At 39.9% G+C, this 21,156-nt stretch overlaps 1 protein-coding gene across 2 annotated transcripts; it reads right to left on the bottom strand.

Moving 5' to 3' along the window:
• Window positions 1–1,374: 1,374 nt before the first annotated feature.
• LOC116616847 lies at window positions 1,375–20,317 on the bottom strand. 2 transcript variants are annotated; one of them, XM_048721561.1, is made up of 13 exons: window positions 20,163–20,317; window positions 19,169–19,429; window positions 16,721–16,833; window positions 16,205–16,435; window positions 15,324–15,436; window positions 14,231–14,535; window positions 11,941–12,189; window positions 11,521–11,732; window positions 10,312–10,789; window positions 9,494–9,727; window positions 8,301–8,433; window positions 7,189–7,314; window positions 5,069–6,595 (listed from the first exon to the last, which is right to left on the bottom strand). In XM_048721561.1, exons 2-13 carry the CDS (start codon window positions 19,382–19,384, stop codon window positions 6,132–6,134), a joined length of 2,874 nt encoding a protein of 957 aa, XP_048577518.1. In that variant the 5' UTR covers window positions 19,385–19,429; window positions 20,163–20,317; the 3' UTR covers window positions 5,069–6,131. The 2 variants fall into 2 exon arrangements, with proteins under 2 accessions (XP_048577520.1, XP_048577518.1); XM_048721563.1 differs by lacking the exons at window positions 5,069–6,595; window positions 7,189–7,314 and adding an exon at window positions 1,375–1,580.
• Window positions 20,318–21,156: the final 839 nt, after the last annotated feature.

Below are 21,156 nucleotides of genomic sequence, written 5' to 3'. Positions count from 1 at the left end.
GAATTTACATATCTCTACTTGGGTTCCTACTACAAAAAAAAGTCGTCACTATTAAGACCCCGCGGGTAGATAGGCTTAAGCCGATACGCCCACTGACTTCCCTTTCCCTAAAGCTGTGCCTCAGAGTTACACTTATCTATAAGTTGTACCATAACATTATTAAGACCTAAATGATTGTCGCAATAAAAATGTTGATAGATAAGGTCATCCGTAACTCTTTCACTAACCGGTAATCTAGGGTACTAATTTAACCTACTTTTGTGATTATTAAAACGCTTCCTAAAAATATTGATAGTAGAACCTCCGTACTGCTTGCCCACATGGAGCAAGTAATGAGATGAACAACAAAATCTGAATTACAGTCCAAGTCAAAATAAATGACATATTTCTTACTGGTAACCGTACTGCGAAACTCCCGCCCTGTATTAAGAAAGTTACACGCCCTAACCTTTTACCGCCACACTTACGACAACCTATAACCTGAGTACTATCATTTGGGTCTTAGTAATCCATAGCACGCGCTATTCTAGAATACGCGCGTTTTTGTCAGTTTTTATGTTTTTCCGTCTCGCGCTACTATTCTGATGTAAATACGCTTGTAACGAGTTACCTTCTTCAGTCTGCCCTGAAGAAGTCGGATTAAAGACGAAATATTGGCAGAGTCGAATTCCAGTTTTTGGTGTATTGAATATATATGTATGTATATGTGAAAGCGAAGTGATGCCACGCGCCACGTGAAAGCGAAGTGATGCCACGCGCCACGTGAAAGCGAAGTGATGCCATTTTTAGCTGATAATGCAGCCACCATTTTCGACCTGCAATCAAAAGGCATAACAGAGGTTTTTGTTTTGTATTCTGTCTCAGGCGCGTACCAAATTGTTTGGGAGTGGACTATAACTTTTGGTATATTTAAAAAATCCGCCAAAATCAGCTCTTCTGGTATTCGAATAGTTAGACCAGTCGAATGTGCAAACCTAGAGCATTCTCAAAATAATATGGAATTTTGACGAATACTTTGATCCGTGAGGGAAACTATTATAGACTAGACTGCCAGTTTGATAGTACGACCGCGATTCAGCCCTCCCCCCTCCCCCTCTACCTACGCGCCTGTGACTCCCAGGTGAACAGGCGGCCATCTTGAAATAACAGCCAATTAAAGATGTATGTCTGGACCATCTTTTAATGAAAATGATCCATTCCCTTTTAATATACCATTATTGGGTGCTAAACTGACCTTTCCTTTGCACTTTTGTATAGCCAATCTTTGATTCCGAAAACGACGTTTTCGGAGAAATATCCGTTGAATAACCTTAAGAGTATTTTGTTATCTTTCCAATAAGTAACGGCGTAGCTTATTACTATTGTACGACGGTCAAGTGCTAAGTGACTTTTATTATCTCAAAACCATGACGTCATACAACGTCACGTAATCATACATAATACAACAATTACACTCCCACTAAACTGTTTTTTCTTCTTGATTCAGTAGCATATTGTGATGTCTTCAAAGTCTCCTGGTTTGATATCCAGCATGACATAATTCTCGGTTCCTCTAGTCGCAAACTCAAGGTCGTATAAAGCTGAAACATAATCACATAAAATATAATGTCAAATCAATGATATGTGTATGGCATCTCTGTAGTGCGAATGTACGACATGACATGAAATGACGCTTCCCAAGCCCATTTCATATCTTTAAGGCGGAAAATGTATCTAAGTATTTAGTAAGTAATAGCAAACAAAATATCAAGTGCACCTTATCTTTCTAAGTCATGCGATTTTTTGTAAATTGTCATTGAAATTTAAGCTTTTCGTCCCTGAGCCTACACATAGCGCGAGGATGATCGAGAAAAAAAATTCTAAAAAGCCAAAATCTCGGTCTCACGTTATTTGAGTTTCAAAAATCAGTCAGGGATACAAGGAACCGATGGCCATTGTAAGAAATTGTGTCTTCCTTCTCTATCTCGAATTGCGTATTTTCCAAGTTTTTCCCATGTACAGTTAGGGTCATAACTAAAATTGGAGGCATTTTGTAAATAAAAAAATTATCCAATCACAGCAGAGTACCCACCCCCATGGTATTTGCATGCCAATCGATCACTTGAAACAAAATGGCGGCAAGAAGGGAAGTATAAATATACAGCCTCGAAATACACGCACTAATAGTTCGCTTAACGATGAACACAGACCGGGGAGCACTGTCTACTCGATGCGAATCCCATGCGAATGCGTTTTGTAATAAGATAAGTACAGCAACTTAAACACTACTAGTGTCAAAGTTTCACTTGATACAAAATTAAATAGAGAACTTCTGACTTTGCACTTCTGTGGTTCTATCTAAATCACGAGGTATTTTAGTAATTTTTACTGCTTTCAAGGCAACCACTTCATACCACGTGTCTACTATATAGCTTGTTTCACGTGTGATCAAAATGCAACAGATGTACAGTGAATGTGTCAAACATTGTACATAAAAAATAAGCGAAAGAGAGGACAGGGGGCTTAGATGTGTAGATGCTCCCACAAACTTGAACAACCTAGTATTCTGGGTGCAAGTTTACTTGTGTGACCACAGTCATTGTACTCCACAGGACACTAAAATCTTTTTTTGCTTCAAAAGTTCATATCTTACTGATTCCCCCCCCCCCCCCCCCCCCAAAAAAAAAATGTAGTTTATTTCACAATTTAATTATTTATTATCAGGGCTTTGACTATAGACTTTTAAGTTTGAAAGTATTTAAAATTAGGAGGGTGGTATTTTTGGACACAACCCCTGTATTCTAGCATAAAATTCAAGGTGCTAAGCAATTAATAATAGTTTTCAGTACTTAACTTAATTGTTGGTCAAGCCGTCCTTGTGTATAACTTCCCCTTCTGGGGAAATTTCATTTGCCACCATGTCAACTAACTGAAATTCATATAAAATAAATTTTATATAAATTTTAGTCTAGTGCACACTAGCAACAATTGTTGTTATTTTGGCCTATAAGTGTGGTAAAGCAGCAGGAATAAGAGTGATCATGATTTTGAATGTAATATGCTGAGATTGCATTGTTTCTAGTATATTTTGTGCTTCTTTAAGTCACTTTTTGTATTCTAGCGGGGGAATTATGCGATGCTGTGCTTTGCTAGTATGTTCCAGAAATTAAAACTAGCCACCATCATTGCCAGAAAACCAACAGGGAAAGCAATGAGCAGAGGGTAACTATTACAAGAATGACATATGAGGAAAATTTGGTGACAGTTGTATGAGAAATTTCTTCAGAAGAAAATCACCCCCATTGCCACCCCTGGATCTGTCTGTGTATGGGTGTGTTCATTAGGAATAAGGTATAGACATGAAAGCCCTACAGAAAATATAGGACAACAGACAGAATCATTTTCAAACATTAAAAATTATATTTTTGATATCAAATCAGGCATCCCATTTTAGCCTGACAATGTTTTGAAAATAAAAAATAATATGACCATTGTCAATTCTACCCACATGTTCTTTCTTCCCAGATCCTTACGAGAAAACAGTTATGTTTATGTTCCACTGCTTTAGTAAAATAAGAAATAGAAAACATTCATAATCAATCAAGCAAGCAAAAGTTAGGGACTAATGGAAATAGATAATAGTAAATTAGAAGATTCAGTAAGAAAAACTGACTTCTTTTTGTAGGTGAAGATGCTCAAGTTTGCGATTTGCTTTGAGCAAACTATTTTATTCAACTTGGACAGAAATCTCGTGAAATCGTACTTAAATACTTGAAAAAACCCAAGAGAGCCAATACAGGTGAATACATATATGTTATTTACCAGCTGGGAGGTCCGTATCGTGAAATACCGTGACCGAGGTCTTGAAAATACTGAGTATTTTATTCAACTTGGACGAAAAAAATACTACGATGAAAATACTGAGTATTTTCAAGGCCAGGCCGAGGTCACGGTATTTCACGATACGGACCGACCCTTAGCTGGGAAATAACATGATTTATTTTTTTTCTCAATAGATTTTCCAACTTTGTTTACCTTACGGGCTTATGGTTGCACGAGGCGAGGTTTCGCTTGTGACTTTCGTCGATGTTCTTGAAGATGTTGCTATGTTGTTCGCTCATGATCATTCAATAACTCCATTTTGTATTCCCACACAACGCTTTTTATCCTCCAGAAATATAGAACCCCCAAAGAAGACATTCTCTGAGTTTTGACCAACAATTTTGTAAAATAATTTAGTCCAAATTGATACGTCGTTCTTAACTCGAATTGATCGTAGAAATGTCTTCTTTCGCTTTAAATCCTCCACAGACGATAAGATATATTCACTAAAGAACTTCTCTTGAATGAGGATACGTTAAGCTGGTTATGCAGGTAAATTCCTAAAGTGATTTGTCGTTTTTCTATGTATGCAGAGACGATTTGGTGCCTTTTTTTACCCCAAATAAACTTTCAGCAAACTTGAAATTGTCGCGCGCGTTGCAAAATCATTATGGCAGGAAATTGTCAAAACACAGGGAGCTGGAAGCCCGGATTTTTCGTAAAGTCAATGATTCTAGATAAAATGACAAATAAAATGCCGTTACAATGTGAAAATCTATAATCTTGGGAGTAAAAAGCCAGTTTTCTATGGTAATTTTACAAATCAAATCATCATTTCGAGCTTTGGAGGTGAGCGGTCCTGTATCGCGGGGTCCGGACCGTAGGAAAATAAATAACTTACGAAATTGTTTATAATTTCTGAATGTTAATTTCTCCACAATTTAATTATACATTTAATTATATTTAATGTATTCATATATTCTCACCTTTCCATAATGCATTTTTACAGAATCGATCACCCTCCGCAATTCTCCAGAAGGCATTGGGAACTAATCACTATATATAGGTTGAATATTCATATTGTAACCCAGATCCTTACGAGAAAACAGTTATGTTTATGTTCTACTGCTTTAGTAAAATAAGAGAATAAGCCATGTAAAAAATTAAGAGATCATGCTGGAGGGAAGTTTGGGATGGACAGGAAAAGGGATTCAAATGTTAAATGATGAATATGGCAAGCTTTTGGACACAGAAACTACACTTGGCATCCATTTAGAACAATTTTTAATTAATCATTAATACTTCCCGTCTCTCACAGTTGGGAGATTTACAACATCCATGTGTCATTATTATTATAATTTTATGGATTACCTTAAAGCATGATTATTCTATAAAAAGAAACCAAACAACATTACCAAAAACTGCATTAAAATTGTTTCTATATTATTGGAGGCCATGTTTGAGAGAGGTTGAAGGTTTATTCAATATTCTCTAGATCAACTTTGAGCAAGAAGGATGTAGTTAGAATGAGATACTTTCTACGATGTGTTGAATACATTTTTTCACCATAGGCTTATATCCTAAAGCTGTTGGGAAACCATTGATGAATAGAGTGGTTTCAATAAAAGTGGTTTTCATAAACCTGTGCAACAAAGTGAAATAGTCAAAGTGTGATCAAAATGCAACAGATGTACAGTATATCTCAGTGAAGCGGGATCCTAGATCCCCCAAAATTACCTCGATCAGTCAACACAAAACGTGTTCAATGCTGGCTCCGCTTTTTAGTTCGTTCTCTTACATCTTGGTGCCCAAATTTAACATGCCACAACTGTAATAAGAAGTTGTCTACAAATGTACTAAACCCACAATTGTAATAATAAGTTGCACACAACTGTAATAACCTGGATCTCACTAACTGAGTACAATTTCTTAAATTTTCTTGTTCGGGTGGAATAAGGGGCGAATGCAGCATTTTCGTGAATCAGGCTATTTTTAGACACGCGGATTAGCCAATAAGATGCGACCTTTGTGTTGACGTTTTGGCTTAACACATCTGCCCGCGCAGTCTCAAACAAAAAGCCATGTTCTCTCTCCGATACTTTGACTTTCGTTGTTCTGTTCTTAAATTTGAGCTTATAGATCCACCTCTACCGACTTTGAATTCTAATTTGCAGTATTTTTTTTTTGTAAACAGATTCAAACCGACGGGTGAGAACACATAAAATAAATTCTTCCTAAATGAAATTTGCGCGCGCAACAAACATCCAAACAAACAACCGCTCGTGCGCGCGCATCTAAAGATAGCCTGGTCCATAAAAAGCGCCGTGACACTACTTATATAAAGATGATTTATTGCATAATAGCTCCATCCTCATAGAGATATGTCCTTGCCAAGTTACAGGTCTCACGCGGATAATTATGGCTGAAATTGTTGGCCTGAAAATGTGCTGCACCTTTGTATTCCTATCCGTATTCCCTGTGAGTATTTTCCCGCCATCGTAGGAGGTAAAATCTGATCCATTCTCACTGTACTCCACTTTGTACTCGGTCACCCACTGGTCATAATCCTGCCGCCCTTGGGTGACTATCCCTGTAATTTTTGTGGTTCCTCCAAATTTGATTTGGAGCCATTGGTTTTTGTCCATGACTTCCGAGGCCCACGAGCCAGAGCCCCTTGAGTCTAACACTGTATCGAGCCTCGATCGCTGGGGACGGTGTCTATAGTCCCACTTGGTAGACGCGGTGATCGCACTGTCAGGGATGACTTTGTTTTTCATTCCACATGCAAATAAACCTATAAATAAGCAAATATTTTATATAGTTACACCACCGGAGTTGCAGTTTGCGGGATTTTGAGCCCTCGTGACGCCACGAGGCACAGGGAATCGACACATAAGTCACATCTTATTACACGATATAAAAAGAAGATAACGTAATTTTGTTTGTTTCATACTTCGCATAGGTTATTTGCCCCAGAAATCACGTGACCTTTTAGCGGAAAATTCTCACCAAAATAAACACAGAAATTATTGCCGCCATCTCGTAAAAAGAAAGACAATAATATAAATAGATCCTTTCTAGCTGATTCATAAGCGCTGAATAAGTTTTTTGCGTTATTGGTATTTTACCGCCAAAAGCCGAAGCGTGCGTTTTTCCCACCCAAAAAGTCACGTGTTTTTGAAGTAGGAGTCGCCTATGGAAGTGAAAACTTTTTATCGCGCGTTATTTGCATGTGAGCGCAAAAATAGGGGTAGGTTTGAAGAAATTGAAGAAAAGTTTAACAAGTTCTCCCATTGAAAGCGCGTAGCGCCAGATCCAAGATGGCGGCCGATCGATTTGTTTGGCGATAAAACACCATCCACTGCCTGAAACGGCTAGAACACGTACCTATACATAGTTTATCTTCGCCCTTGGGTTCTTGTCCTTCTACAGTACACCTCTCAACACAAGTATTTCCAATTTTTGCGTGACGACATCGCCCACATTGTGAAGGGTCATCTTGGCTGGAACAGCCTTTACAGGAAAAGACGTTGTCAAAAACCGAAAAAACCTTTGTAAATATGCAAACGGCGAATAGCAAATGCCAAATGGCAGTTCTACGACCGAAAGTTGCTTCTGGGTTCTAATTATTCGTACAAATAAATGTGATAAATAAACTTCAACTATACCAAAGCAATTAATTGATGGTCTTTAATAGATTGTCGTATTATTTTTCCCACTTTTCTCTGAATACGGTAGAAATATAACGAGACACAAAGTACAGTTCGGTCTTATAACTTCCATTTGCTATTCGACATTTGCTCTGCCAACGTTGAGGTGTATATAACACAGGTCACTCTTCACTTCGAACGACTTGCAAAGTGCTGTAAACACCATATTTGGTCATAAGGCGCGTGGGGTATTATCCGGGTATTACCTTTTTTTTAGGCGGGAAAACTATTGGCGTAATGTGTCATTTTGGGGGCAGCTTGTAAAGGAAAAAATCGATCATTATAACAATCGACTCTAACAACTGCTCAAGCTATCGAATATTTATCATTCCTTTTGATATCATAAAAAATAAAAATTAAATTAATTAAGTCTTCAAAGTGGCTCCCATCAAACAAACGGTACTAAATACTATATTTGGTTGTCAGGTGAGCGAGGGAGAGTCAGGGACCAACTATTTCATCTGTGTGACAGTGGAAGTAGAATATATATTTTTCCTTCTCAAAGTATTTTACCTGGAATGTTTTTCATAAGATTTGGTCATAATAGCTCCAATAGTTCAAAAGTTACGGATGGGGGGCCGAACAAAAGACCCCCCCCGGTCAGAGGAAGCCCAAAAAAGCCCGGTCTGAATAACAGTCTCCATTCTTGTTATTTCTGTTTCTGTTGTTGTGTAATTTGTGTAATTTCGGGTTCTGTCGGACTCTCCGTCATGTTTCTTGATAAGTCCCCCCCTTTTTTCTGCGTGGTCCAGAGCTCTCGCAAGTCCCTGTTACTCTCTTAACTCTTACCCATTAAAGGATCACAGAGTCTGTGGCATGGCTTGTTAACACAGTATGGGCTGTTTTCTTCGGGACTTAAAGTAACGCCTCTACATTTCGTCTGGATTGAGGCTCTCCCTTTAACCACGTGGACATTACTGACCTACAAATACCAAACATATGCTTCACACTTGTCTAAAGGGGAGGGACAAACAGGCCTGTAGCCAGGATTTTGAGCGGGAGGGGAGGAGGAGGGGGTGGTGGTGGTTGTGGTGGGGGGGGGGGGGGGGGGGTGAGTTCATTTACCAATAAAGGGTACTATTTTCTCTTAGGTAGCTCGTCCTACCCCGAAGTGCTACTAATTTATGCTTCACCCTTATCTAAAGGAAAGGACGGGGCAATCTTTATGCAGGTTTGCATCCCTAGACAGTTGCGTACACAGGATTGTCAGGAAGGGGGGGTGCGCAGTCATAGGTATCATATGAAAAAAGAATAGTATTTGATGATTTCTTAGGAAATGACCCAATTTATGCCGCCAAAGGGGGTCCGCCCTCCTCCCCCCGTGTACGCGCCTGCTAGACAGGCGACACTCAGACATTGGCAGATTCAAAACAAAAATGGCTACGCTTATCACACACGCTTTTCTTTCTGACCAAAAAATTCTGGACGATTCGTAAGAGCTGATAGGTTGTTTTTTTTAGTTTAAGTCGCCTTTTTGCCCTGGTATATTCGATCTATTAGGTCTTACGAACAGAACTCTGTGCGTACCGACACCCATTTTGCATGAATGAGGGGAATGTCGGTACTATTAGTATGTTAATGTCCCGTTATAACATGGATGGACATACTATATATGGCTACTAATAATAAGAAATATAAGTAAATACTTGGAAAAACAATGAACCCTCCTTTGCCTGCAACCCTTGCTTCGCCCCCCCCCCCCCCCCCCCCAAATGGAAACCCTAGATCCGCTCCTGATTTTCATATAGACCATTTTCACGATGTTGCGCGCGCATTCAAAAATTCCACAGAGTGGCGGGCCACAGCTGATCCAAAATGGCGGAGTTTACAGACGAAGCTCTAGAAAAATCTGCCAGAGTGCTTCTTTTGCAGAGTTTTGGCGCTAGAGTCAAATTCCGCTTTGTCCGCATCATTTCGGATAGCCCGCCAGTCTGTGGCATTTTGGACGCGCGGAACATGGTGAAAACGGTCTATTCCCTTACTTGCAGAGAATTTTCGCCGTTTCCAAACGCATAGTACGAAGCATCAATGGGATTCTCTGTGTCCACAAGGGATAAATACACGTCTCCTCTGTGGTCACGTCCATGAGATTTCCCGTACTCAATAACAGTACTCCCCTCGCCCTCCTTTATACACACGAAGTACGGCTGGAACAGGAACGGGTCACCAAGTCCAAGGGCACTCTTGTCGGTAGTCCCAACTTTATGGAGGCCTTTCTGTATTAAGAATATCCAATTACCAAATTACTTTCAACTGCACACAGAAAATTTCAAATTGAGTTCTGCACATGCGCGTAGCAAGGACTGACGCTTAAACGCATGCGGCGCGCCATCCATCCTATTTTTACCAAAAGAGGTATTTCTGTATATTGATGAGTCGCAATTTCTTAAACTTTTTGAATATATACAAAATATGTCCCTAATCCTCACTACGCGCTTATTGTGCTAACATTACGTTTATGTCACGATGTTTACATGTTTACAAGGCCATGATTTGGAGCTATTCTTTCAGAGCAGACATAAGGAAAGCACTAGCTGATACGTCACAAACAAAATGATTGCTTGAATTTTTTCGGCTGTAGTTTATAGTACACTATCAATCTTTTACAGGTGATACTAATAAATATATAATGCCTTGAAGTTGGGAACATCGCCAATTCTAATAGAATTACCTTAACTTCATCTTCCAGACAAAATCTTTAAGGTTTTTAGGTGTTTACCTTAGATATATTGGATATAGTAACATCTTTCAGTCATCTTTTAATAGTTACTAATGTTTTTAAGGTTAAAGTTTTTCCTACCTTAAAGATAGCAACATTTTCCTGGCCAATTCTTAGGTGGTACCACGTGTCCTTGTTGCTCGGGTTCAATGAGAACACGACGTAGACTGGTCCTGCACTGGCCGCTGCGAAATGTATACACTCGCCTTCCCGTGACCGCTTGACCATGTTCTCGTTAAGCCATTCCACATTACAAGGCCATAGGATCTGTCTCAGTTCGTCACTTTCTACCATTTCACGTTTACCTGAGCGCCGTTCTTGCTTACCGCTTCTCGGCCATGTAACTAAAGCAACTGGTATATCCTTCAGTTTTATGTTGTATGGTTTATTTTTCCCTTTAAAGTAGGCGTCGTTTAGCGTGAGTAAACCTGTTCCCTCGTTGTAAACCAATTCTACACCAAGTATCGTAATGATCTTCTTATTGTCTGAAGTCTTCTCAGGATAAGCGTTGTACAGAACGAATTTTCCGGTCTCGTCACTCGTGAACCATTTGTTATTCCTAAAAGAAATGAAAAATGTTCCTTAGAGATTATTGACTGGTCAAGCCTTACGAGGAAAGTAAGTGTTTTTGGAATAATACTAGTTCTTTTTTTACCCGAATGTCTCAAGTCATTTTATTCGGTTCATAACCCAAACGCTTTTCGATCGCATTGTAAGCCATCAGCTTATTCACGACACGACGGAAAAACATGACGTGACGCGTCAAATAAGCCCACTTCACATCGAATAAGGCGGAGAATTTCTCTGAGTACTAAGTAACTTATAGCAAACAAAATATCAAATGCGACTTTTTTTTAAATTGATGCGACTTTTTGTAAAGTGTCATTGAAATTTGAGCTTTTCGTCCCTGAGCTGATACACAGGGCAATGATGATCAAGGAAAAATTATCTTAAAAAGCCAAAATCTGGTTATGTGCACTTCGGTCTCACGTTATTTGTGTTTTGAAAATCGACCGTAATACAAGGAACCTATAGCCATTTTATGAAATTGTGTCTTCTCTCTCTATCTGGAATTGCGCGTTTTCCAGGTTTTTTCCGACATCTCCTTATTCACTGAATTACATCAAATTCGATTAGATTGATTACATGATTTGTTACAGGCTATGCATAGAGGAAAAACAACTTGTTACCTGCAAGCTTGAAACTCCAAGCTAACCTTGACCCCCCTCCCTTCTATTATCGAATTAAAATATAGTTCGCTCCCCCCTGATACCCGCATTTGTACTACACCTGAATTTAATCCGCCTTTTCATGTCCTTTGCTATAGTTGCATGTTTCCCGTAAAGAGGCTCGCGCATGTCAAACTCCACCTCAGCGATGTTTGTTGTCTCTTTTAGTTGAACCCATTTCGGATGCGTTTTTACTTCAGTAAGTCCGCCAAGGCCAAGTTCACAGGACGGGGGACCGGGGCCGATAACGATTTCGTTCGATAGATTAGGATTCTGGAATTCAATATAAAAATAAAATAGAAGCTTAATTGCTAATAAATGTCCGCTCAAACTATCTTTAAAAACTACTTACTAGAAAGTCATATGTACTAACCCCAGTAATACCAAAGAAGTTTTTGATAGTCCAAATAAATATTTATGTTTAAAGACCCTCAAAATTCCGAGGGGAGAGAAATTTGTTGCGGACTTCGTCTAAGCATACCTCACTCAAGTAGATTTCTATCGCTCGTTCTAGGCTCTTTCTTGTTTTTCTGATCTTTATTTCCAACGCTTTGCGGCTTTTAAATTTGCATTTTTTATCTAGCTCCATACTTAGAGCAGCTGTGTCGCACCCTTTGCCTGAGTACATCTCAGGGAACAACTCGCCCGCGCGGAAATTGACGAGTTCTGTGATGCTCCCCAAATGGAACTTGTATGCTTTGGGATATTTGGGGATGCTGGCTAACCATTCCTGCAAATCAGACATCAAGCAAAGGACATTAGGTTAACTGTGATGGTATCGAAAGGGTATGGCAATGGAAGGGGTGACGATCAACGGTGATGGATAGTGATGATTATGGTGATGGTGGTGGTGCTAGTTATGTTGATAGTGATGATAACATGCTCAAGGTAGTCCGGTAGGGCTGAACATAGGGCGAGGCCTTATTAGTGAGATGTAAAAACCGATCAGATCTTTAGTAGGTACTGATCTCCTTAGGAAACTGAGTGCATAAAGGCGCTTATTTGCCTTCTTAACTATAAAATCTATATGAATGTCTCGAGTTGAGTATTGGCTAATGTGAACGCCCAAGATCTTAAAGCTTTCTACGCGCTTGATAACTGATCCCAAGAGAAATTGGCTATTGAAGTGGGTGGGCTGATACTGAAAGAAATTAATTACCACTTCCCTGCTTTTTTTGGAATTTAGGAGCATCCCCCTGGTAGTAGCAAAGCGTTAGATATCATTTGTTGCACACGGAAGATTATGATGGTGATTGTGTTGGTGATGTCGACGGTGGTGACGATCGACGGTGATGGCTAGTGATGATGGTTGTGCTGACTCTGGTGATAATAATGATGGTGATGGTGTTGTTGATGGTGATGATGATGGTGATGGTGATGATTGTGGTTATGATGGTGTTGTTGTTATGGTGATGATGATGATGATGATAATGATGATAATGATGGTGATGATGATGATAATGATTATGATGAAAATGATGATGGTTGTGCTGGTGATGGTGATGATGATGATGTTGATGGTGTTGGTGATTTCGACTGTAGGTGACGATCGACGGTGATGGCTAGTGATGATGGTTAGGCTGGTGATGGTGATGATAATGATGGTGATGGTGTTGTTGATGGTGATGAAGATGATGATGATGGTAGTTGATGATCGACAGTGATGGCTAGAAGTGGTGATGATAATGATGATGAAGGTGGTGGTGGTGGTGATCTTGGTTGTGTTAATAGTGTAATTGATGTTGACGGTGACGATTACTTGATCTTCGGATCATCAGATCATCATAACATGAGTGGTGATAATAGACGAATGTACTAAGAAATCGCGTTTTTTTTTGCAAACTCGCGCGCAACGACAACAACAACTTATTCAGCGCTTACGAATAACCATATCAAGAAAATTTAGCAAAAAATTGTCGTTTTTCCGGTCACTTCCATATAAGAAAACTAACATCTTTATTTGGAAAACCTGCACGACATTCTTGTCATTTTTAGGGCTGCCGTACCGCAGGTGCTTCGCAAACTGACACATTGACACATTGACTGTGACCATCTTTAGTCAATGGAGAAAGCCCTTGAAAAAAAACTAAAATTCCTCGGTACCAGACCACTAAAATGACAACTGTTTTTTTATATGCCAAAAAGTTATATACCAGAAAGGGCCTATTTTCATTTTAAAAAAAGGTTTGCTTTTATTTTTGTTGGTGGTTGGAATGATGACGACGATCAAGCTGATAATGATGATGATGATTATAATGATTAGTGATGATAATCTTAATAGCAGGTGCTTATGATGGGATTGATAAAATATTGATAGCTGATAACAGGGTCTGGATGGGGGGGTCTGCATGTCGGTAGTCAGTTAAAATTTTCATAATTTGTCGGTAAGAATTATCGGTCTTTGTCGGTAGTCGGTGAATCTAAGTTAGTATTCGCTTTTGTACCAGATTTCATGTATAAACAAGATTAAACATTATTTAAGATTGATAAGTAATGAATAACTTATTGATAATAACTTAATTATGGATTAATAATTGACAGAAAAATTGATGGAAATACATAGTGCAGATTCTGAAATGGCCGAATTTAAGTAGATTGACGATAAAAGTAAAGAGTAAAAATACCGGAAATAATAAAATGTCGGTAGTCGGCAAATCCTTTTTTGTCGCAAGTCACTAGTTTTTATTATGTTATGTCGGTAGTCAGTCGGTAGTCTTTTTAAGCCGTTTGTCGGTAGTCGGTTAACCACATTCAGACCCTGTAAAACACACCTTTAGCTCGTTCTTGAACAGAGGAGTGCCTTCATCGGCAATGACAGCAGCAATCTCGTGACTTCCTCCTTGAACAACAATCGAAGATGCGGAGTATTTATTCTCTGATTTTTCGGTTGTCCCTTCTTTAGATGAGTACTTAGCACCGCCGCTTGTAAACAGGCCTTTGTACTCCGCTTCCATGACAACGGACGCTTCCTCTTTTGATGCTATTGAGGTGCCTTGGAGAGTCTTCCTGAACTCGAGCTGCCCACCGAACTTTGCAGACTTGACATAGTGGGTCCCCCAGCGAAGAATGAAGTCCTCTGTAATGCGTGACAAGAAGAGGGTTAAACAAATAGGGAAAAAAACAAATTAAAGATAAACGTACTTCACTAAATTTGAAACATTTGAAATTACAAAGGTCATTTTGCAAGAAAACATTAAACATGATAATATTTTCTGATTGGAAATCATCTCAGCAACTTGCTTGAATAAGCAAATAAAAATGATGCAGAAATTACGATATTGTGCAGGTTCATCTCCAACCGTAATTTAATGTTCCATTTTTGAAGCTATTTGCGCATGCGTCATGAAGCGTGGCTTCCGGCTGGCTGGGTTGGGTTGCCTGACTTGTTTTTCTTCCCAAATGAACTTTGGACCCTTCTTTCAGGTTCAGGTACCACCCCTCCCCCAGTGTCAAATTGTTTCTTGTGAATCCCCTACCACCCCTCCCCTTTTCAGTAGATGTCTCGTCATCTTCTTGTCAACACGTTACTTGCGAGCGAATGTTTATACGCTAGATAACTGCTGTAGAGACAACCATGTGGGAAGCTGTTTGATGGAAACGCGCAAACTCGTATAATCAGGATAACCGCGACATCACAATGTTTCGATTCTCAACCCTTATCAATTTCACACTTTTATAAATGAGTTCGTAACATGGTTTTATTTTTTTTTAATTGTATTGGAAATTTCTGACGAGAGTTCGCAACATATTAAAAATCGCAGTTAGCAGGCCCTTTTAACAACTAAGTATCAAGAGGCCTATTAAAAAAGATCACAACTATTGCAAACAATCGTTTCGCCTTTTTCAATAGTAACAGTTACTTACGAAAAGCCCTGGCTTCATTGGAATTCGAATATGATTCAGGTAAGTCCAAAAATTCTTTGAGAAAGGACTGGCTGAGGTCTGATGGCTTTACTTCGTCCTTGAAAATCTCATATCTGGAAAAAAGCAAAAAGTAATTAAATGCTTGAAGACTATATGGCAATAACGTTGACGATGACCGTGAAGATGATACTGATGATGGTGAAGATGACGATGACATTGACGATGATGATGATGGTGATGATGATGATGATGATGATGATGATGATGATGATGATGATGATGATGATGATGATGATGATGATGATGATGATGATGATGAGACAACGATAACAAAGTCCCAACATAATGAAATCCGAGCTCATGGATGAGCTCATATGCCTATGCCCGCAACAGTTGGTCAAGTCAATCTCATTTCAGTCAGTCAATACATTTTTCTTGTATCGTCGCCAGGGGGCTCTCCATAAGAGTAGACGATAGCCTGATCGCCCTATCTATAAAATTCTCTCGCTTTTGTTATCCCTTAGGGGGTCTCACAATGATTTTAGAGCTTAGGGTTAGAATTCGACCACAACCACTGTGCTATCTTTTAGAATAATGGTGTTGAAAAGTGCCATCCGATGGAGTTTTTGGCTTTTCTGTTCCGCCAGTCAGACCATTCTGATTCATAATAAATGCCCTGTTTAGCCTAGTGCAGTGACCATTCTGAGTCATAATTAATGCCCTGTTTAGCCTAGTGCAGTGGCTTGGCTTTCTGTTTTGTTTTCGTCTAGTGAATATCGCGATACATCAATGCCAAAAAATGCTTTTTTTCACCCAACAAGGGGGTGACATGTCACCCCCGTCACCCCCCTGGATCCGCCACTGGGTTTAGATGGGTTTACCTTGAAACATCGATGTCATAGACAGACAGATACTGCTGTGTGTTGGAGCTCTCAGAGGTTCCCCAAGCTTTCTTGACTCCACCATAGAAAAATAAGAAAGACCCCGAGACTCCAGCTTCCTTCTGCAGGAAACTCTGATACTCGGATCGTGACGAGAACGTGTACATGTGGGCGGACGTGTCGTAGATGCCGTGGACGTTCATCGTGTCTGGAACCTGGTCACCATCGTATCTGGACAAGAAATAAAAGAAGATAAGAAGGGATAGAGGTTTTTTTTCATCATGCCTTCCTAATGCCGTAATTATTTGGTCCCCAAATATTTCGAGGCCTGCTACAGCTTTAGTAATAGTGAATATAACAGCGCTGAACACAGGAGTCGTAGCAGGCCACGTAAGATCGGGGGGCACAATACAGGAACATTAAGAAAATATTGGGGGGCTAAGCCACGCCCCCACTGGTCATTTCCTTATAATTTTTGAAGATAATGGGATAAGTCACTCTCTTTGTGCGACTTACTTGGAATGTCCTCCACAGCTTCTCTGTATGATGCTCATTTTCCTGGACTCAGGGCTGAACTCTCCTTTGCCGTCAAACCCAACACCAATAAAGGCAGCCCCGTCAATCATGTTCTGTTACAAAGCATTCGTATCGTTTAGAAAGGTTGATCTTGGAATCTGATTGGTTTGTCCTTGTTGCCATATCTAACGATCCGGACTCGATATCGTGGCTATGCTTGTGAGCAGCATTCATTAATTCCTTTTCACAGGGGGCCTCTACAATTTTCAATCCCCTGCGCTCGAATAGATAGTCATAATGCAACTGTTTCTCTCAATGCAGAAGACTAGGAAGATTTCTTCTTTTTAGATTAGTGCCCAAAATGAGTAACTCTTTCAACTTCCAGAAACTAAAAATGACATTGTATTGGGGTAACAAGAACTAAGACAAGCAATTTATCGCATTCCATGCCACGCAAGCTAATGTGTCTTAGTTATAGTTAAAAGATGAACCTTTTGTGTGAATTTTGTTAGGACAAAAAACTGATTAGACAGTTCAGGAGATATAAGCATTTTTAAATTAGAGAAACGAACTTTTGGGAAACCATGTTGATAAATTGATAGATTTCATAAACAAAGGAAAAAAATATTGTTAATACAACTTGCCTCACTTTGGATTCATCAGCAAATTTACCTCTAAAAATGATAGTACAATGGAGGGCGGTCAAAGCGATCCTTAAGTTATAGCAGTTTTCAAACACATTTTCAGTTTTCAGCCTCGTCTACTTTCACATATCAATCAATGGCTGTCGTTTTTCTAAATGGCCTAAAGGAGCCTGGGGCGAGCGGGAGACCTGTGATATTCTAGAACGTTAGGGACTAGGCTCCATTTCCAAGATGGCTGCCAGCAAAGTTGTAGTAAACACGAATTCCTGCAAGTTTACGTGGAAAATATCGACTTACAAAGTTCTAGAGCGATAAAAAAGCGGAAAAATGATTGAAGCGGACTCCCAAATATGGTATGTAATGCCTAATAAAGAAATGACCAAGCGAGCAAAAAAAACGACAGTTTTTAAAACAAGATTGACTAATTTGAGCCCCCCACCAACCCTTGAGAGAGGATGCTAACATTTAAAATAGTACTAAAAGATTGTAAATATATTTTCATTCAAAGGTGGCATTTTTATATGATGCGGGGTTCCTGTTGCGAATAGAGGGGGAAATAAGGCAGGGGGGAAGGGGCGGTACTAGTCTCCCGCGTCCTAAAATCACAAACACAGGTATCCCGAATCTGAATAAAGGCCATTACAAAGTAGAGTTGTCTGCGGAGGAGGCAAGCGTGGCTCAGCTATTCTATGGTGTTTTTATGAAGGGTTTCAAGACTAAGAAACGCTGCTATAGAGGCACAAAAAGCTCGGAAAAAACATGTTCTAGCCTTTTCTGAAAACCTTCCCACAGTATTTAAATAGAAGTAGTGACCATTCACGAAAAAAGGGAGATATTGCCGCCGTTTTGGTTCAGACGACAGTACTGAAAAACGCAAGACTATTTCCAGTACCGCGCGGTTAAACCAGCCTTTTTAATTTGAAATGGCGGTGTTTTAAAGGCGAAATGTAACATTTTGACGAATGCTAAGAAAACTAGACCAAACTTAAGGCTATAATTTTTTTTATGACTCCCTTATTAGCAAACAAATCTGTCATCTTTTGTACAGTATGGTTTTAATGATGAACAGTTAGTCAAAAACAGCGACTGAAGTCAGCCTTTCGTGTCTTTACTCGAACGATTCAACGCTACGATTGTGCTTGTTTTCGCCAGAACACGCGCATGCGCATACGTCATTCAGCACTGTCGGTTCAGACTTGTATTCACAAGACGCGTCTGGCTCTTGATTGGCTGGCCTTCGTTTCTAAAGATAGCAGGCCTTTATTCAGGGGAGGGGAGGGTGCATGGGGTGCGACCGCATCCCCCCACAACGGCCGAAAATCCACTTTTGGTTCTCAATAGACGTGCTATTTGTATACAAAACTATAAATCATAAGCTAGATCACTCTGGTATGTAGCCAAATCCGACAATAAACGTCCCGTGGAAATAATGAGACATAAAAAAATCTTTTTTTCTTTCGTGTGGTTAGATTCTTATCAGAGAACTCCATTATCCCCCCCCCCCGTAAAATTTAGTTCCACATTTTCGGATTTCGCACCCTCCAAGAAAAATCCTTGGCACAGGCCTGGATAGCCAGTGTTATTGAAAAAAGCTCATTATTATTTGTAGTATCACAGAAATATAAGTGACCGTTTACGAAGGGGGGATTCGCCGCCATTTTGGTCGAGTCAGGTATTTCAAAGACGCGGTTCACCGTCTTTTCTTAAAATAATAGTGTTTTTGAAAAGGCTCAGTTGCACGATCCTAGTAATGGGTTCATTTGTGGGTTCCCGACACGATAACAGAAAGAAAAGAAATGGTTACCCGACATTGTTTTGTAGTTTCTTTGGCGGTGTAACACGGATCCCCGGGTTGATAACCGCTACCAAAGCACCCATTCATGAGAGCGGGTCCAACAAAGCCGTTGGCGTATGAGTATGGGGGCGGGTCCATCTTTTCTGACGCTTTGCTCTCCGCTTTACTTCTATCATCGTCACTCGACAGACCAATCCCATAATGCAATCCGGGTGGTGCAAACATGTCATCGTTTTTCCATCCAACGTCGGGTCTGATGTCCAAGGAAATCTGTGGTTTATATCAGCACGAATTAGAACAAGGAAACACTAGAAGGATCAGGAATTGAAAATTGTGATATTTTGACTCTGAATCTTCGGCATCCCAGAAATTATCTTATCCATGCAGCGTTAATACCTAAGGGGGAGGGGAAGGGAGTTACAAAGGAGGCGAATCGAATTTTAATTCGATTAAATTGAAATTATTTATTATGCTATAATTTACGCTATATCTGCGATGCCGGATGAAAACCGATCACTCAGCTTCTTAATGCATAAAACTAATAATTTTAACTTCAGACAATATGATACCATCTAATGTACTTTACTGATTGATTGATTGGTTGATTGATTTACATTTAATATCAAATAAGGTTTTGTTACACATGAACAAACAAATTTGAGCCACCACCCCTCCCACCGGTTCAAGAAATGACAACTCCTTTGCGGTCTGCTTGTTTATTCCTGGGGAAGATTATCTCAGGTGTGACGTAACAGGGAACTTATTGCTCATCTATCTGTAAAAAAAAGCCCCGATAGGTGCGGGCTCCCTGTTGGCTAGTGGTAAGGGTGGCTAGTAGGAGCAGGGAGCCTACTTTTTGTTACAGGAAGTGCACAGGGAGCCCAAAAGCGTAGGAGGTTCTACCTTTTGTTACAGGAAGTGCACAGGAAGCCCGAAAGCGTAGGAGGTTCTACCTTTTGTTACAGGAAGTGCACAGGGAGCCCAAAAGCGTAGGAGGATCTACCTTTTGTTTCAGGAAGTCTTCAGCCCTTTTTTGCTGTTCATCAACTCTTTCCTGACCCTTGTCGATAATCTTTTTGCCTTGCTTAGCCACTATTTCGGCTCCTCCCGCTACTATTTGTGGATCTGCCCGCCTGGTTCGAACCTCATCATGTTTACGGGAGAAGCGCGAAGCGTTTTTTTTTCCCTCCCCCAGCGGAGCGCATTATCCAAGATTGCAGCCGGGTTATGCGAACTCCGTGTTTTCTGGGTTTTCGTGTCGGAAAAACTATGAAAGCCTACAAGTAGGCTATATTTATTATATATCGACGCGTAAATTAGGCTTTTGATTTGGATCAGATTTCGTAATTCAAACTAGGATCCTGGACGATTTTGTGCTCTTTATTAAAGAGAACGTCTACTACGACATTAACTTCCAGTGCTTAGCAATTTCAGGTTGATGTTCTTTTAACGTTTCAAGGTTTTACTGACCAAAAACACCTCAAGGAAGACCAATATCGCCTACCTTTTACGCTTCCGCACTGTACCGACTCACACATAATAAAAAGTCGATGTTGGTTAATCGTTGCTTCCCAAGCTATACATTTTTTTTTTCTTTAATAAAGAAAAAGGAAAGGAAAGAAGAGGTCCCAACTAGAAAGAGGCGGGCGTAAGGGGGTGCGAAAACAGCAAAACCGCACAGAAAAACACAAAGAAACCGCACAGAAAAACGCCAAAAACCGTCAAAATAAGGCAATAACAGTAAACCGCGCAGTCTAGAGAAACCGCAATACCACGGAATAAAAACCGAAAAACCGCGCCAGATTTAAGGCAAACCCGCATCACCGCAAACCCTTACGCCCCCCCCCCCCCCCCTCTAGAAAGTAGGAGCTTACTTTGGCGTGTTTTGATTGCTAATCTATTAGGTAAATAAAAAAGATCAAAATCGCTTGTGAAAGCTTTATTAAAATTAACGTTATGTCTATCAAGTTTTTAAACACTCCAACAAATACTTCAAT

Source organism: Nematostella vectensis, chromosome 14 (genome assembly GCF_932526225.1).
Source record: "Nematostella vectensis chromosome 14, jaNemVect1.1, whole genome shotgun sequence".
NCBI lineage: Eukaryota > Metazoa > Cnidaria > Anthozoa > Actiniaria > Edwardsiidae > Nematostella > Nematostella vectensis.
The sequence above is the reverse complement of the archived record's forward strand: the minus strand, read 5'-3'. Positions and strand labels throughout refer to the sequence as shown.

Excerpts from the sequence above, each read along its gene's own strand:
- LOC116616847 (XM_048721561.1), bottom strand. The coding sequence starts at position 19,384 with ATGTTTGCACCACCCGGATTGCATTATGGGATTGGTCTGTCGAGTGAC. Across the intron at positions 12,190-14,230 it reads TGTTCAAGAACGAGCTAAAG|GAATGGTTAGCCAGCATCCC; the intron begins GTGTGTTTTACA and ends TCTGATTTGCAG. Across the intron at positions 10,790-11,520 it reads AAAAGGCGGATTAAATTCAG|GAATAACAAATGGTTCACGA; the intron begins GTGTAGTACAAA and ends CATTTCTTTTAG.